This window comes from Petaurus breviceps, unplaced genomic scaffold (genome assembly GCF_028583685.1).
Source record: "Petaurus breviceps papuanus isolate PSGF00001 unplaced genomic scaffold, PetGlider_PUasm1.0 229, whole genome shotgun sequence".
Classification (NCBI taxonomy): Eukaryota; Metazoa; Chordata; class Mammalia; order Diprotodontia; family Petauridae; genus Petaurus; species Petaurus breviceps.
In genome coordinates, this window is record NW_027185903.1 from 7,851,996 (window position 1) to 7,871,504 (window position 19,509).

General features: G+C 39.6%; 1 protein-coding gene and 1 long non-coding RNA gene across 6 annotated transcripts in view; one reads left to right on the forward strand and one right to left on the reverse strand.

The window, feature by feature from the left end:
* Nucleotides 1–253: 253 nt before the first annotated feature.
* The window catches only part of GDNF (glial cell derived neurotrophic factor), a 39,316-nt gene continuing 20,060 nt past the window's right edge, over nt 254–19,509 (reverse strand). For all 5 annotated transcript variants that reach the window (XM_069096176.1, XM_069096174.1, XM_069096175.1 and 2 more), the window contains exon 3: nt 254–3,537. In XM_069096176.1, coding sequence (XP_068952277.1) covers nt 3,062–3,537 — 476 coding nt within the window. In that variant the 3' untranslated portion in view covers nt 254–3,061. The remainder of the gene's footprint in view (nt 3,538–19,509) is intronic.
* Nucleotides 11,458–19,509, forward strand: part of LOC138167383 (uncharacterized) — a 16,712-nt gene continuing 8,660 nt past the window's right edge. The window contains exon 1 of the long non-coding RNA XR_011169874.1: nt 11,458–13,216. This is a non-coding gene — a long non-coding RNA (uncharacterized lncRNA). The remainder of the gene's footprint in view (nt 13,217–19,509) is intronic.

Sequence of the window (19,509 nt, forward strand, 5' to 3'; positions counted from 1 at the left end):
TGTCTGAGACTGGATTTGAACTCAGGTCCTCCAGACTCCAGGGCCAGTTGCTCTATCCACTGTGCCACCTAGCCGCCCCCATCGAATGACTTTATAATCCTTCCTTTGTGGGCATGGTAGCAGGAGCCAGAAGGAGGCCCTGAATCCCATTACCTAGCAGGGGAGATATTTAAACATTTCTAGTACACTGTATCTGATGTGGGGACTGAGAAGAGCACATAAGCAGGAGCTAGAGGAAGGTCAAAGTACAGAGAACAATAGAAATGAGCTTTTATTTGTAAAAAGTTACAAAATGATATTGTACAAAAATAAAGTTTGTAGAGAACTTTGGTTGTATAACACAAATGACTGAGACGTAGATCAGAAGTGAAATCAGAGCTTCCAAAGAAGTGCACTCCTATTTTAGATGGTAATAATAATAATTAGGATGATTAGAATAATAATGACGATGATCATGATGAAAAATCACAAACTTTACCCTTTTGTAGATTAGCTGTAGTTAGATCTGCAAAAGTTCAAACCTGTTTATGGTGTGGAGGGGACACAGGGAAAGTGCCCACAGCACTCCCTGAAATATTGCAGCCAGTGTAGACAAAAGCTTTGATTCTAATGCTGCAAGCTAATTTAGGCTGAAACTTAAAAAAAATCAGCAGTTTACTCTGCACACAGTCAATATTATTATCTGAGCAAGGGTGATAATTCTGGGGGTACACTTCTGAATTCTTATAGTAAATTAAGAAACAGATTTGTCTCTTCTTAGAGCTACATGGCTTGGCTTTCCCATTCTGGGAGGGATGGGGCCATCCTGTCCTTGGCTTCCAATCTGGAGGTGCAGGAAGAGCAAATTAGGGGTGGGGAGGAGGCGAATTCAGGTCTCACAAGGATTAGTGTTAGTGGATGGGTTGATTTGCAAAAGAGAATGGCTAATTGGCTGGAAACCAACTGGAATTCCCAACTCTTATCAAACCCATTGCTGTTAAAAACTAGGCATGTTTTTTCTTGATTAAAAAAAAAAAAACCTTTTCTGACAAAAATGAAAAAAAGTATGAAAACCACAATATAGGACCCAATGTTGTTTTTCTCTACAAATGCACATCCTGATTAGCTTGTCAGAAAAACCCACTTTAGGGGATGCTGGCGAAGACGGCTACCTCTATATTTTGTTTTGCCCTATCTACCAGAATTGTTTCAATCCAACTATATATGTATTTTTTTTGTGGCCAGGCCAGAAGCCTCTGACCTCCTCAGTCGTGTTGTGTTACCCTAAAGGGATTTTACACAAAAGGAACAACTTACTATTTACTGGTCTGAGGTTGTCGTCAAAAAGCTTTTGCGGGAAAATGGGACAATCTACCTCCTGGAAGGTGACCAATGAAACTGTTTTGATCACAATAGTCAGCACCTGGCTCCCAGCTCAGAATATTTCCTTCTTCAATCAGGCATATTTTGTTTTAGTTTTTTTTTTGGGGGGGGGGTGTTGTGTGAATGACTCCTGGTGAATTGTAGCAAAACTCTGGCTATTACTGAACATGAATTGTTTACCTTTCAGGTGACATTAAAATCCAGGACTAACTACTAAAAGGCATTATGCCTTTCATATATATATTTATGCATATTATAGATAAATATATGTGGGAGGAAAAAGAGCTTAAGTACAACATAGAGTGAAAATTATGGCATGTTTGTTCAGTGTTGAAACAACAGAGAAATAAAGCCAAGTGCCATTGGTCTCTGCTCACTGATCTGTGGAAATCATCTGAGAAAGGGGGTATGGGGGTCCCTCAGAAACAATGTTTCTCTGCTTGTTTTCAGACAAATGGATGGCAAACAGGTAGATATACAGAATTGAACCAGGAAGTTTTGTGGAAAAAGGTAAAGTAAGTGATTTTCTTTTTTTTTTGGCTATCCAAAAATCGTTAACGTTTTTAAAAGCATGGACCCTTGTTCCCAATCTGATTCTTTTTTCTTTCTTTCTTTGTATTTTGCAAGCACATTACACTTTGGCACCTTTAGAAAAGAAATTTTAATAAATAAGGGGAAAAAAGAAACTCATTAGTGAACTGTAATAAATAACAATAACTTAAATTTCAATAAATATTCTTCTATATATTTCTGTATCTGAAATGGATGCATTGCATCAAGTACTCTATCTGGCCACTGGTGACCAAGCATAAATGTAGTGATGATGTGACATTTGTCCAGCTGTAAACTGAAAGAGACCTGTCTGTCTCCTTGTACACCGAGGTGCATCTGGGCTTGTTTTTCCCCTCACTCTCCTAGAAATGTATGCTGCTTAAAACTACAACTCCTTTCCTTTTCCAAGAGCATATAAAGAAAATACTTTCAGGTTTTCTTTAGTCAGTGAATACAGCCTGTTAGTTTCTGTCCAATTTCTTCCCACCCAACACACTATGTTAAAAATCAATAACCAACCATTAGATTCCTGTCCAAGTACACCTTAGGCCTCAACCTCAAAGTCAAAAGGCTGTTTCTAGTGTCTGTTTGTTTTTATATATATATATATATATATTTTTTTTTTTGCGGGGGGAGAGGGGAAAGATGGGAGGAGGGACAGGTATGCCCTAACTGAGTGACAGAAAAAAATATAACTTCCTGACTTTCAGTAATAACTCTTAATGCCACGTGAGTTTACACTAGCATTGTTTGACTAGTGTAACCAAACATGTGAAAACAAACCACAGGAGACTAAGTGGTTGTGTTCTTTCAGCACATTCCGAACTGATGATAGGTGATGGTGGACTGTACCAAGTGAAATGACAGTGGCAACATCCATCCAGGAACACTGGCCCTGAGCTTGTGATGCGCCTTGAAGTTGCTTTCCTGTAGAAACCAGAGGGCCGTTCTCTCTCTCATCCAGTCGTCTGTAGCTGGACCTCCCTCCACCAGGCTCCCATGATGGCTGACTTCTGCCTGTTTCTCCTCCTTCATCTCCATCCTTGGTCCTCATTCTCCATTCTGGGCAAACATTTCCTGGGAACCTTGGTCCCTTCCCTTGCACTGTAGCAGGAATGCAATACATAGCCGTCTCCCGGAAACAGAATCAGATACATCCACACCTTTTAGCGGAATGTTTTTTCAGTATGTGGTAAACCAAGTTATCATCTAAAAATGACAGATCATCGTCAAAAGCAGTGGGCCGACAACAGGCCTGCCCAACTTTGTCACTCATCAGCCTTTTCTTTTTGGTTAAGTTTTTTAATATTTTGTCGTATGTGGTCTCAGCTGCATCACAAGATCCGCTGCAATATCGAAAAATCAGTTCTTCTTTGGTTTCGTATCCCAAACCCAAGTCAGTCACATTTAAATGGATGGAGGTTAAGACACAGCCCCGGTTCCTGCCCCTCTGTCCCCTCTGCCTCCTTCTATCTGCATTGGTTATTCCAGATTGTCTGTTTCTCTCCCGCCGAGGAAACACTTCTGCTTGTTTGTCTGGTGACCTTTTTAGTCTTTTGATTGTGTTGTGAATAAAATCCACAACATCATCCAACTGGTCAGGATAATACTCTGGCATATTTGCTGTTTTAAAAAAAGAAAAGACAAAATTGTCACACTCAGGAGGCAATAAATATAAACACCACCTGCATTTTAACTGGCCTGTGAAGCTGATGGGAGACTCATTTGAGAACTTAGATGTAAAGAATGTTCACACCTTTAAATGGGAAGAAAACCTCACTAAATAAAACTGGTGGAGAGGCAGGATGGCTAAATGCTTCCCTGCGGAGAATGAGTCCATCAATTGCACAGGTTGTTTTCGACTAGTGTGAGATTGACCCTTTGCAAAAAAAAAAAATGGTGAATGAGGAGGTTGGTCTCTGAAAACTCATCTTCCTGGTTAGGACAAGCCACGCTGGTCAACCTTATTGACAAGTTTGCTCTAGGTTGGTGCATTGTGCATGACTGAAAAAGCCAAAAAGGAATGAATGAATAAGAAAAGATGTTTTGGCAGAATAAATGTAGAATTCATGAGCACAACTAAATTTTTTGATTTGTTTTTGACCAGATCTGTGATGTCATAAGCACAGGTAATTCCCAGTGAAGAATCTTCTCTACCAACATAGAATGGCACCTGCATGACCTCTCCTAGTCATATATAGTTGTGTGGGATCCTGAGACATTCGTAAGTATCAGATGGGGATTGGGGTGGGGGAGAAACTTGAACACCCTCTTCCTACCTCCAAGGCTAGTTTTCTGTCCATTATTCCACACAAGAAGCCCTTACCTAAAAAGGCTCAAGGAGAAGGCCCAGAGAGTGGAAAAGAGCCAAAGTCACAGACAGGCAGCTAGTGGTAGAACCAGGTAACACCATGCATGCAAACAGAAACAAAATACACAAATCCTTAGGTGAGTCGGTAGGTGGGTGCAGAAAGCTGGGCTGGTGTTTTACTTCTTACTGGGTTTCCGAGTGGCTAACGGACACAGCCAAGGACGGAGAGCCAGGGATTCTGGCTTCTGTTTATAGCAGTCTCGCTGACTTCCTGTGCAATCTGAGGTGAGTAACGCAGTTCTCAGCCCTGGCTTTTTGAGCTGCACAGCCAGGACAGGGGCTGACTTCACAGTGGGCTTACATTGAATGATGAAATAATATCTTTGAGAGGTTTCAGATCCTTTGATAAGGTCAGCTATTAAAAACTATAGGTTATTACTTATCCTATGCAGACACAGGCAAACTACAGAGCATTCAAAAGGGGCTAAACAGGATGGTGAGAGAGACCAAGGATCAGAAAAGGGAAATTAGAAATAGTAATAATATATATGCTTACTATGTGCTAAGTACTTTACCATTATTCTCTCATTTGATCCCCACAACAGCCCTGGGAGGTAAGATCCTATTATGATTCTCATTTTTTACAGATGAGGAAACTGAGGCAAACAGAGGTTAAGTGACTTGCCCTGGATCACACAGCTAGTTAAGTATCTGAGGTCAAATTTGAATTCAGGTCTTCCTAACTCCAGGTCTGGTGCTACCTTCACTGCCCCCAATAGGCATGTTTATCCCGGACAAGACTTAGGGGAAGACCTGAAGCTGTCCTCAGGTATTTGAAAGGCTGCCTTATAAAGAGGAGATTAAATATACTCCCCTTGACCCAAGCGGGCACAAATAGTAGCAAACATTGGAAGGTGCAGAAAGGTAGATGTAGGCTTGATGGAAGGACAAAATTCCTAATCAGAGTTGAACAAAAGCTGAATGCCTCAGGAGGGAACTGGTCCCCTCTCCCTGGAGGTCATCTGGCAGAAGTCAGACCACCACTGGCTGAGGATTTTGTAAAGGCTGGTTATGCCTTGGAGCAGGTAATCTCTTCTGACTTTTAAATTTTCAGGCTTATTTGATTTTTACTTGAGTTGACCAGATTCAACTAAGAACAAGAAATTCAAATGAGTTGAATACATTTATAAGAAAAATGGACATGTATAAAGCACCTTGAAGTTTTCAAAGTTCTTACTGTGGGTAAGGAACCTACAGCCTCGAGGTCACATGTGGTCCTCTAGGTCCTTGAGTGTGGCCCTTTAACGGAATCCAAATTTTACAGAACAAGAAGTTTGGATTCAAAGGGCCACACTTGAGGGCCTAGAGGGCCACATGTGGTCTCTATTATAGCAGGTAATTATTGGTCCCATTTTACAGGTGAGGAAAATAGGGTTTAGAGATTGACTGGCTTACCCCTGGTCATGTAACTAATGTATGTTAGAGTAGGATTTGAATTTACAGACTATGGGGTTCACCATGGTTGTAGGATGGGTTCCTTTTCTTTTTTTCTCCTTATTGTACTGTTTGAGTTTGCTCTCAGGCTTAATGTTATGTGTTGAGATAAAAAAAGCCGAAATTAATTGCACTTGTTCAAAACCACAATCAGGACCATCACCTCTCTGCATGACCATCTTAAGATACTACCAATAAACTTGTAAGGATATAACTAGATTCATTCTAATACAGATCTTTATGCATGCTGATTGTTTCTTCGTCAGCATTAAATGATGTGGTGTGGTATGGTGGCTGATTTTGGAGTTAGAAGGATATAGATCAGGGGTGCGGAACCTGGGGCTCAGGGTCCTCAAAGACCACACCTGAGGACTCAGAGGGCCACATGTGGCCTTGAGGCTGTAGGTTCTCCACCCCCAATCTAGGTGCAAATCCCACCATATCCACTGTTTCTTTGTTTGTAAAACTGTGATAAAAATACTTGTGTTGTATTCTAATTTTTGTGGTCTAGCGTTGTTGTATTCTAAAGAGCTATGCATATTATGTGATGATAATTAATAACCATTATTATTATTATTGCAACCCATTTACTGATATAGCAGGTCCTACCTATCCTGTAGTATAAAACAAAATCCTAAACTTTTCTAGCCTCCAATGCACAGTATAAGAAATAAAAAGGGCAGACTTTGTGTGATCTCTCTAACATACTTTGTTCATTTGATTTCTGATGACTATTATTTTGTATCTATTACACTGGAATCTAAAAGAAAGCTCTGGTGCCTTTACTTTCCTTTAAGGAGTGGAAAAATCCATATCCTACTGAGAAATCTTTATTTTTCTAGGATTTTAGTTCGGAAGAATGGACCTTAGAGGCCATCTAGTCCCATCCACTCATTTTAGAGATGAGGATATAAACTCAGGGAATTACTTCCCCGAGTGACATGTACTCAAGGTCACATGTAGTAAGTGGTAAACCGGGGACTTGAACCTAGAGCTCCTGATTCCAAATTCAGGGCCATTTTGACATTTAACAATGCTGGTATTCTTCTATCTCCCCTGACCCCCAGCCAACTCCCTACCTTAGCCCAGGCCCAAAAGTGGCATCTTCCTAGAGAAATATCTCTCTTCCTTGTGGAAACTCTGAGCTTGACATATATCGCATGCATTGTCAGACAAGGTTTAATGATGGGTTGGTTGCTTTTCTTTTTCTTTCTTTTAAAATCTTTGTTCCAAAGGATGGGGGAAGAAGGTGGGGGTAGGGTATGTATGGAGGGATGGGGAGAAGGTACATTCAGAAATGAATGTGATGCAGAAACAAAAGGCATTAACAAAAAGTTGAATGACATTTAAAAATAATTAAAAAGTTGAAGTTAAAAAAAAAAAGAAAATCTGAGCAAGAGAGAAAGGTCTGCCACTATACTGCCCCTCAACCCAGGACAGAGCCTGGCCCCAAGATCATCTTCAACACTAGACCACTCCCATCTTAGGGATACACATTCTTCCTTCCAGTTCTGTGTCTTGCACAAATGTGATATTCTAAGTCTTTATGTCTATAAAGGACTTTGCAAACGCTAAGGTACTATATAAATGTGACCTATAGTCATCCATTCAAGTAAATGATAAAAATGTTGAACTAGACAGAGCTCTTCAGCATATCACTAGAAACTTCCTCCAAGGAGACACCAAATCCACCAATCAGCATTTATGGTGTTGGTATAGTCATTTAATACATTCTGAATCTACTTAAATGTACTATCTTCCATCACAAAGCTCTATATTTTTTCCCTGAAGAGATTTTTATTACCTGCCAATGAATAACCCAAATATACTTTGTCTACATTACAGATCTTAATTCTTAGGGATGCTTTCAAGTCCCAAATCATTATGTGGGTGTGTATGTATATGAATATACACACACATATATATGTACATATATTGTTATTTAGAAAAATATATAACTGGATTGGTTAGTCAGTGTTAGCAAAGAGAAACAAAGATGAGGACAATCTGTTACATGTGAATCCGTAATAGGAATGTAAAACAAACACTCAACTGAAAGTAAGACTACCAGATCTATACAACTTTTCTTTTTACTGAAGTAACTCTTCAAAAGAGAAAAAAAGATATATACTTGGTTTTACTCATTCTTGGTGAAGCCATGTTTGTTCCTAGTAATCAATATTGTCTTTTTAAAATATTCACAGGATCACAGATCTGGAGATTAGAGGGAATTTAGAAGTCTAGTTCAAACCTCTTGTTTACAGATGAAAGAAAGGAGGCCCAGAAAAATTAAGTCACATAGTTAATAAGAAGTTATACAACTAGGATTTGAACTCTGGTCTAGTTACTCCAAGTTCATCACTTCAAATTCATCACTCCTACTGAAGAACACATAAACCTTCCATTTTTCATGCATTTCAAAATTTTACTAACTTCAAGCTCACTGGTCCTCCTCCCAACCCTTTAGAAATCTGGGGTAGTGGGGCAGCTAGGTGGTGGTGAAGTGAATAGAGCACTGGCCCTGGAGTCAGGAGGACCTGAGTTCAAATTCGGCCTCAGACACTTAAGACTTACTAGCTGTGTGACCTTGGGCAAGTCACTTAACCCCAATTGCCCTGCTTTCCCCCCTCCAAAAAGGCAAAAGAAAAAAAGAAATCTAAGGTAGTGCAATGGTTTTCTGGTACCCTTCCCATTATCTGTATCTTTAAAAGATGGTGAACAGTGGGGGTAACATGAGAATTCTCTCAGTGGGTCCAGGAGAACTCGACTCAATTTTACTCTTTCACTGTCTCCTCACAAGTTTGGGGATTTAATGGCCTCTTAATCATACTTTTCCCATACCCTTTCTAGTCTAAGGATCATTCTTCTTGATAAGAGTGTTGAATATTTCCATTTCACCTCTCATTTGTTAATGTTATATATGATATAAATGTTAGATTATATTTCCCCCCAAGCAAAGTGGCCTGTCTCTCCCTCTTTTACTTTGAACATAGCTATCAAAGCCCTTTCTGATGTGCCTACCATTTTACTGCAAGCCTTAGCTTATTTTGGGCTTTGGTGTATACATCTTTTGTATTCGAGCTTGGTTACCTGCCCCTGCTTCCATCTTTTCTAAATGTCCTTTTAATTTTGGAGCTTATCAACCAGTGTTTCTTTAGATACCACTCCCATAAGAATCATCTGAGACCAAATTGTTGGAATGATCTTTAAAAGAACCTCCTATGCCTTCTGACCTAGCTTCTTTATTAGACTTCCTGGTGATAAGATTATGCTTCTCATTTCTCTGAACTTTTTGAAACATACTTTGCCAAAATCAGTTGTCCATTTACCACCTAAAAAATTATCTTGGTTTTAGGCACTGATTTTAAATGATTTGATGAGATCAAATTTACATTTCATTAAGTATATAGTAACTTGTAACTGGGGATGACAAAACAGAACAAATTACTAGGGGAAACAAATATTCCATAGCCATTCCTCAGAGCCCCCAGATGCCACAATGAAAAGTTATTTCAAATAGCTACCACCTTGGTATAGGCCCCTCATCACCCCATGCCTGGACCCCTTTTTAGCTAGACTCCTTGCCTCAAGTCTGGTCCCACTCCAGTTTTCCACTCAGTTGCCAAAATGATCTTCATAAAGCACAGGTCAGACCATGTCAACACCCCTACTCAGTAAACTCCAATGGTTCCCTATTACCTTCAGGATCAAATATAAAATCCTATTTATCACTTCACAACCTGGCCCTACCTCCCTTTCCAGACTTTTTAAACTTTATTCCCCTCCCTGTACTTTATAATCCAGTAAAACTGGCCTGGTTTCTCCCCTCCCGCCTCTGAAATCACCTCCCATTTTCGTTGTATAGTTGTTTACATGTTGTCTCTTCCCTTTGATTGTGACCTTCCTGAGAACAGGGACTGTTTTTTATCCTTCTTTGTATCTTCAATGCTTAGCACTATGCCTGGCTCATAGCACTTAATAAATACTTCTTGACTGACAAATACTCCCTCTCTTTATTCTTGGGATTTATCACCGAAAAAGGTGACAAACGGACCTGTACCCCACAGGGTGATGTATTCTTCATATTTTCATTCATGCCTTTTGTTTTCACATCACATCCATTTTTAAGTATATCCCTTCCCTACTCAGCCATCTCTTGTCACAACAAACATTTTTAAAAAGAGGGGGGAAAAAGCAGTCCAATAAAATGAACAAACCTATCCACCAAGTCTAATAGTATTTGAAATATTCCACACTCAGGGCAACATTCTTGAAAAGATGAGTGTGAAGTAGTGGGATCATAGAGATGTACTTACTAGCTACAGCCTTCTTAGGAAGCATTTTTTTTTTTTGGAGGGCAATTCGGGTTAAGTAACTTGCCCAAGGTTACATGGCTAGTGTGTTAGGAAGCATTTTTGGTCAAGACTTTAACACACTTTGATTTTTACACAGCAAAACCTACTGTAACAGGTCATGAAAGAGCATAGATGAGGTATTTTCTGGGAAGACTCATGATTTGAAATATGTTTAATAATTAGCTACCAAAGAGGAAATAAATATGTGTTCCCTGCATAAAACAAAGCAACAGCTTCCTCATCTGTACAATGAGAAGGTTAGACCATATGACCTCTATCTTAGGTTTTGGTCAGACTTAAATCCTACGATCCTATGAAAACTCCACAAACCATAAAATGGATGACAGGTAGTATTTAATGACATTTAAGAAGGATTCTTTACAAAATGATTCACTACCCATTCTCATATTTAAGTGATAACTTGTAGGACCAAAAGAAGTTAGAATCAACATGAGATTCATCAGGAAGAAAGATAAAAGCATTTCTGAAATTTTAATGCTGGTGACTAGGGAAAAAATTGATTTTCAAAAGTTCATTTTGGAATAGTTTAGGGACACATCTTCTGCAAACCTTATTGAGGGAAAACTAAGTCACTCCCTGCCAAAAAAGTGGTAATGTGAATCAGCATTTATTCAGTCCCTAAAGCATGTTCAGAACTTCCCAAGGCACTCCAAGAACTTGTAAAATTTTTATTTTAGTTTTTGATTCTGAAGGATAATTCTGCTTAAAGATGTACTAAGGGAGACTAAAACAGGGCTGGTCTCCAAATGGCCTGAAATATCACACAGCGATCTGAATATGATAACATGTCTAGGCTTTAATAATAACATCTCTGTAACCATGGTTCTAAAGTGACCCTTTGGCCCACAGAACAAATTATAAACATTTGCTCAAAGACGAGATATCAAAGTGGGTGTCTACAGTATGTGAAATAATGAAGCCAAGTTAGGGGCATGATGGCTTGCTTCTTCTAAAAATCATGACCACTGCTTGGTTTTTTTTATTTTGGCTTAGGGATTTCATTTGTTTATTAGGAAATAAGATAGGTGGCTTTCCCTCCTTTCCTTCTCCTCTTCCCCCTCCCCCTACTTAGAATTCCGAGGAAAAGAGCTTTAATAAAGACATCAGCTCTCTTTTTTATCAGGTAATGTGAAGATCCAAATCATTCCTAATGCTACCTGTTCTGGTGGACTGACAACAGATTATCAGTGCTATGTTAGTCAAATGTACTTTACACTCTGAGTGCAGACTTGCATTATACCAACCTCATTGATTTTGTTAACCTGCCCATTTAAGGGGTGGGGGGGGTGGGAGGATAGGTCAAATTCCAAGATACGATTGTTCTTATGGAACTAATGGCTTATTGTATCCTTTGCTGAAAAAATGTAATCAATAGTCAGTATGTATACTCAAAGATTTGCATTAATATTAACTTTGGAAAAGAGATAAGGACCAACCATAGCATTTAAAAAAACAACACTGTTCTAACAAAAAATCTGTTCTTTCCGCTTTTACTCCCGATGATATGAGGCCTGAATCAGTGATCACTTCAGAACTCATTAAGGGAAACCTTCATATACTGATATCAGCTGGGGAGATAGCGGTGAGGTTATGGTTAGCTAGTCACCCACTTCCACGGAGGCCTTGGTAAATGAATTTTTACGAGTCTACTACCATGGATTTTGCAGAGAGCATTTGGCGCTCAATTAGGCTTCTTGGGGGCAGATACTTTTTTTTTTTTTGTCTTTTTCTCCCTGGGACCTAGGAAAGTGCCTTGTGGGTGATAGGTACTTAAGAAATTGTTTCTTGAGTTAAGTCCAGGAAAAAAACTCAGTTGTATAAAATGAGAAGCTCATAGATGTGCAATGCTACTAAGTGAGGGGTTCTTCACATTTTCTGTGTCATGAACCCCTTTAGCAATCTAGTGAAGCCTTTGGACCCTTTCTCAGAGTTGTCTTTTTAAATGCATAAAACAAAATACATTAAATTTTAAAGGAAACTAAAGGAAACTAACTCTATTGAAATATAGTTATCTGTCTATCTATCTATCTATCTATCTATCTATCTATCTATCTATCTGTCTGTCTGTCTGTCTGTCTGTCTGTCTGTCTGTCTGTCTGTCTGTCTGCCTGTCTGTCTAAAGTTCACAAATCCTAGGTTGAGACTGGGAAGAAAGATAATTTAATTTGGATTAATTCCTCAAAGTAAGTTACTTAAGATAGCAAATGCTTTCTGTCTAGGTCCTGGCATGCTGTCCAGATACTGAAAAATGTTTATTGGTATTAAATAATGTCAATGGCAAGATGTTTGCAAACTTAAAAAAAAAAAGGAGTCTAAAAAGGCCTAATACCTGCTCATTTCCCAAATCCACTATGATAGACTCTCTTGGAAAATGAGTTCACTAAGATGGGAAGAAAGCTTTATAAATACTAAAATGGTAAAATGCACTTAAGCCATGATTCAGAGAGCATCCAAATATTTGGGCATTTTTTCTATTTTAAAATGTTTTAACTTTGATGCATTAATAGCATAAACATAGTGTTACTTTAACAAATGAAACCTTTTGGCATGGCAGGGTTTAAGGGGGCACTCTGCCCTTGACTAATGAAGGAAAAATGGAAACTCTTCGCCTCAGTAACAAAGGCTTGAAGAGTGTGTTATTTTCTAAAGATAATGCTACTTTACAGGGACAACTTTAAGGGCTCAGTGAACTTCCTGAAATGGTCATACTAAAAACAAACAAACAAACAAACATAATTAAAATTAGAGTAGTTATTCTCAGGAGCTAGCAGGAATTAGGTGATATCTGTCAGCCTTCAGAGAAAATGAGTTTTTCAGATATTAATTTTCTCTTCAGAAAAGTGGCTTACATTTGGTCTTACATAAGAAGACTCTCCAAGGTCAAAGATGTAATGTTTTTCATTGTTTACTAGTCATAGTATCCATAACAATGAGGGTTTAATTATTGGAGTTGCTTTATGTTCATATCCTGTTGCCCCTCATTCTCCAGATTCTGGGTCGATTAGTCATAAGCTGTTGTCATCTGATGGAGGGAAACCCTTTAAAGATGGAGGCAAGACTTCTTCAATTTACTGTCTGAGAATGGAACAGACATGTGGTTCGTCTCTTCCCAGGGTTCAAGGTAAATAAGAAAGAGGATATGCCTGTGTATTTGGATTTTACATGGCAGAAGTCTCTGTAGTTGAAAACAATCCAATGTCATTGCCCCATGGCTAGGAATAGGGCAATGATTCTAGCCATGGTTACAGGAGAATCTCGGGAAGAGAGAGAGCTCCCTTTTTCTGTCCATTTTCATCAGTGTTTTATTAACATGTGCTGCATCCTTATGAGGTAAATGAGGGCAAGCATTTGGGCATCTTGGGGGTATGCTGAGGTCTTAAGGTCTCACAGAGCAAGGACCCTTCCTGAAGTAGTCCCTAGCTGGTGTCCAGCTTTACAGGCTACATACACTCTTGCAGTTATAGTCAGGGCAAATTAGACAAGGGGCCATTCCAATTTAGTCCATTCCATCTGATTTGCCTGGGGGAAGAGAGACAGAGACAGAGAGAGACAGAAAGAGACACAGAGAGAGTGTTCTTCTTAAACAGAGCCAAGAGGGAGAAGAGCAGCAAAGTGCAAACACCAGATGTTTGGGCTCAGTCTGATTTAGCTGCTTTAAAAAAAAAAACTAGACCCAACCTGTTTCCCTAGTAAAGTAAATATTGCTTTTTAAACAGCATATAAAAAGAATGCAGGTACTGATGATGTATGAAAAACAAACACGTAACCCATCTATGCATTAGTAATCTAAATCTTCCTTAACATTCCTCAAAGGCAGTTCCCTAGTTGAGAAGCCCCAACCAGCGACACACTTTTGCACACAGTTCGTTCTATTTCAAAATATACCAAGGACAAGTAATGTTTGTCTTTTCATACATAATTATTTCAACCAGAACGGATGAACTTGGCTTGAACATCCTATTTACAGGTGTACCCCAGGTGCACTATGCATGAATGTTGTTGTCTTCATTAGAATGGAAGCTCCTTAAAGACAGGGCATATTTTTTTTTCCTTTGTATCTCCAGCACTTAGCAAAATGCTTTGTATAGAGTGATGCTTACTAAATGTCTGCTGAATTGAACTAAGCAAAAGTAACACATGATGTGGGCTTATGCAAAAGAGAAGTGAGAAGTGAGTTCTCTGCTTTACAAAATAATCCACTATTTGACTGTTCTAAATATCAAAAGTCCTTGATGCATTTAAAACTGGTATGATTTACATATATCTGAAGTATATATAACCTTTCAGGACTCATTGAAATGGAATGCCCTGATACTTATGCAGTATGTGTCAAGTTTAACTACAAGACTTTGCTTGCAGAATTCCAATCAGAAAGGGATAGCAGTCACTCTCTACCATTTTCCTGGACAGCTTCAGAAAAAAACTTCTGGTAGAGGAAGTAGGTGAAAATAGGCAAAGCATGGGGTGGCTAGGTGCTGCAGTGAATAGAGCACCGGCCCCAGATTCAGGAGGACCTGAGTTCAAATCTGGCCTCAGACACTTAACACAAAAACTGGCCGTGTGACCTTGGGCAAGTCACTTAACCCTAAGTGCCCTACTAACATCTGATTCTCAAAAAAAAAAAAAATTTACCTGGAGACCTTTGAATTCAATCTGCATTTTTTCTTCCTCCCTTTCTTTAAGTCTAGATAATCAACAAAACAAGAAATCGACCCTTGATTTATAGTATTAGCTGATTTCTGAGGTGTAAATTTATTTGATATTTGAGCTGTCTGGACCACTCCTTAGAAAGGGTCAATGGAATATGATTTTTAGGCCCCACTGTTTCTTTTCTTTTCTTTTTTTTTTTTTTAAGCAATTGGGGTTAAGTAACTTGCTCAAGGTTACACAGCCAGTTATTTCTGGGTGTGGTGCTGAGTGTCTGAGCCCGGGATTCGATCTCCAGGTCATCCCAACACTGGAGCCGGTGTCTTACTCGTTATGCTACCTGGCCGCCCTGGCCTCACTGTTTCTAAAGGAAAGGAAGAAAATGTTCTAGATTCAAAGGACCCAGGTTAAAATCTCAACTCTATGTTTACCACCTGTGTGACCTTGGGTAAATCACAATCTCTCTGTGCCTCAGTTTCCTCATCTGTAAAGATTAAGGAGTTGGACCAGAGCATCTATGTCTTGCTTTAGAGCTTCCATGATCCCTGAAGGAGTTTCTTGACCCTGTGCCCTCAAGCTCTTTATTATGCCTCTGAGAATGGCTTTTCCAAATTCCCTAGATATATATGGCAAGTCTGATGCAATTCCAGGGATATCTGGAGTCCTTGCTAGGGGTTGAGAGGAGGGGATATTATCCTTCAGTAAAGCCTCAAAGACTGGCTAGAATCTCACTGACAAAGCCATGGGCTGGAATGTATTGAAGCCCAACTTCATTTTGGTGGGTTTTGTAATTTCTCTCAGTAGGAGAGAGACTGCCACCTGCTGCTTCACCCACAGCAGGCCCTCCAATCGGCTGCTACGGGAAATACGGCCACTCTGTGCTAGCAACAAGTGGCTTTAAACTTTGTTTGCATAATGACTCCTTTGGCTACTCTTTTGAAATGAATACAACACATTCTGTTCACACCAGCCCATTTTTTTTAATGCCTTTATTGAAATAAGAGGCAGCATTATATAGTAAGAAACATGAGGGCTGAGTTCTTGTCCCAGATTCTGCTTGGGCTGGTCGCTTAGCGGGGCTGAGCCTTAGAATCCCCAACTGTAAAATGAAGCATGTACTCTGTAAGGGTTCTTCTAGCTCTAACGATCTATGACTCCTTTAGTCCTCTCTTTAAAAAAATTACACAGGCTCAACTTCCTATTTTCTCAAAATTTCAAATGACTTTTCCTTACTCTTCTGCTTTAAAAATTTTCATGATGTATTCAGCTGGCTATTGGATGTGAGACCATGGCTAGGAATCACAGACTGTGGTCGACATGGGGGTTTAACTATAATCTGAATAAAATGAATTATGCCTTGCCATTGTCTAACTTCCAGGAATTTCTCAAACTCTCAGCACTAAGAAGAATACACCACACACTCTAGCTAATAGGATTACACATCCAGACTGGAAGAGATTTTGAAGGACATCTAATCGAAACCCCTTTCTTCCCCTAATTTTAGGTAGGGGGAAGGGAATAAGCATCGATTAATCACTTACTATATATGGGTGCCGTGTTAAACACTTTACAAATCTTAGCTCATATGATTCTCAAAACAACCCTATGAGGTAAATGCTATTATGATCCCCATTTTACAGTTGTGAAATGTAATTTAGCTTATTTAAACTAAATGACTTGCCCAAAGTCACACAGCTAGTAAGTGTCTAAGGCTGGATCTGAACTAAGGGCCTTCTGACTCCAGGCCCAGAATTCTAACCACTGTTCCACCTTGCTGTTCCTTTTCTCATTTTACTGATGAGAAACTGAGGCCTAGTGAGGCTAAGTCATTTACTCAAGGTTACAAAGGTACTAAGCATTAGAATTAGGCTATATGAATTTGCGTCTTATGGCTCCTGAGCCACTGGTTTTTCCACTGTATTAGGCTTCCTCTGCTAATCAATGTGGGGTAGCTAGGTGGTACAGTGGATAGTCCAGCCTGCAGTCAGGAAGACTCATTATCTTCCGGAGTTCAAATCCAGCCTCAGACACTTACTAGCTGTATGACTTTGGGCAAGTCATTTTACCCTCTTTGCCTCAGTTTCCTCATCTGTAAAATGAGCTGGGGAAGGAAATGGCAAACCCCTCCAGTATCTTTGCCAAGAAAACCCCAAATGGGGTCACAAAAAAATCAGACATGACTGAAAAATGGCTAAACAACAAGCTTGATCAATGACTTCATTATGGTGGTGTTCTCATTCTCAGAAAGAATTCTGGAAAGTTTTTGGATCTGCTACCATTTCAAGTTTTAAAATTTGTTTGCCACTTAACTGATATGCTTTTAAAGCATATATGGTGGTAACTATCAATGCACCAAATATGAACAACTCAGCTAACAGTGCTAGTGGTTTATCACCTATACTTAACTAGAGTTTTTTGATTCTAGATTGATCCCTACTTAACTTGAGGGGCTCAGGGACAAATGCATCTTTCTGTGAACCATTATTAGTTGCTACAATTTGCTAATTTATTGTGACCATTTAGAAAGCTACCAGCAAGCTTTCAGCATGACCAGTGGTTTGTTGACAACAAAGCATGACATTGGTTTATTTGAAAAGTATTTGCTTTGTAAAAACATCAGTGTTTTGTTGGTTTAAAAGCATTTCTGGATTCTCTCAAGCCCAGAGAACAAAAGCAGTTAGAATGCGAATAATTTAACAGTATAGTACTATAGCCATGGAAAGAGTCTTCAGAAGTCATTGAAATGGTATTTATTTATATTAGTTTGATCCCCCCTTTGCTAAAAACTTCTCTGCCTCTTGGCCATAGACACATCCTCCTAGTCTTTATAACCAAGCTAAGAGAAAGCAAACATCTCCCTAAAAAAGGTCCAAATTTCAGTTAGAAGGGCCCTCAGAGGGCATGTAGATAAAGCTGTACCCAAATATGAATTCTGTCCACGGACAGCATCCCCAACAGGTGGCCATTCATTCAGCTTGATGGCTTGTAGTTAGGAAGCCCCGTGACCTCCCTTTCTGATGTACTGCCATTTTACTTTTATATTGCTCCGAAGACTAGGAAGTTTTTTCTCACATTAAGACAAAATCTGCCTCTCTGCGACTTACAGTAAATGCCCTGGAATGCTTCCCCAGCAACACAGATCACCACAAAAACCAAAATTGGGGATAGTGAAGTTATATTAATTTGGGGGATGGAAGGTCTGATTGTAATTTGGCCTTCCCTGATTTCTGAATATGTGGCCAATTCTTTATTTCCCAGATTCCCTCATAACAGTATAATAGCAAGGCAGTATGGTGCCTCTTGGTAAAGGATCCCCATTTTCCTGTTTAGAAGTTAGCAAAACATGAAACAGGGTATGTACTTGTTGGCATCTGTCTGTCTATCATCATCACCATGACTATGACCATGACCATGACCATGACCATCACCATCCTCCTCTTCCACCTGATATGTTCTAATAGAACCCCAGCCAAAGATTTTAAACATACTCAAGGATGTAATGCGCACCAAACATAAACAAGCACTCACACTATGGAGGGTTCAACGGTCCTTATAAAAACATGGTGATTTGGAAGGAAGAACAGTTTCACAGTAAAGTTTACAGAGTGACCTCCCCTCTCCAAAACAACAGTGCCACCAGATCCCTTGCACTATTAACCAGTTCAACTGAATAGAGCAGAAAACATAGTCAAGCTTCCAATCAAACCCCTCTGCTGCCCCTTTACACTCTGCCCAGTTCCCTTTCCTCCCCAGCACGTGTCCCTGTTCCTTCCAAGGCTTATTCTGGCTTGCTTCAGACCTAGTGAGCAGCTGAACCAGACAGGAGGGAATGGGGTCCTGGAGAGACTGAGCAGACAAGACAGGGGAGATGGGGGATCGGAAGTGGATGCATGGCAATGTTTTTCATAATGGGAACGGTTTGATGGGTGTAACATCATCATCTGATGAGTGAGCTTTTTGGAAAGTAAGCCCAGGAGTCTCCAATTAATCAGATCACAAGTTACATCCAAATCCATGCTATCTACATGACAGAAGTTAAAAACACCCACTAAAGGGACTCAGAAGCCTCAGAGTTCTAATATTACACCAAGTTGCACAACCTCTCTGCCTTGGTTTTCTTTTTTTAAAATTGGAAGAATTGTCTCATTGGTATTTTCACAATCCTGGCTCCTTTTCAAGACTTTAAACTTGTAAATTGTGAGGGAGCACGTCTCGGTATTATGTAAGCGCAAAATTCTCACAGTCATGATTTGAGGAATGATGGTTACTGGTGCTCAGGTCTCTAATCTCTCAAAGGATTTTTTTTTTTGGATTAGGGGAGAAATGCTTTGGAAAAAAAATTCTCTTTATTGCTAAAGTAGAATTGTCCCAACATCTCTCATTTCTTTTGTTGTTTTTCCATTCCCTTTACCATTTCCTTCTTGTTATTCAGTAATGTCCGATTCTTTGTGACCCCATTTGGAGTTTTCTTGGAAGAGATACTGGAGTGGTTTGCCATTTCCCTCTCTAGCTCATTTTACAGGTGAGAAAACTGAGGCAAACAAGGTTAAGTGACTTGACCACAGTCACACAGCTAGTAAGTATCTGAGGCCAGATTTGAACTCAGCTCTTCTTTTTTTAAAGCAATTGGGGTTAAGTAACTTGCTCAAGGTTGGTTACACGGCCAGGTGTTTCTGGGTGGGTGCTAAGTGTCTGAGGCCGGATTTGATCCCAGGTCATCTGTAATGCGAATGTAAATTTTAAAGATCTTCCCTGCCCCTAGGCTAA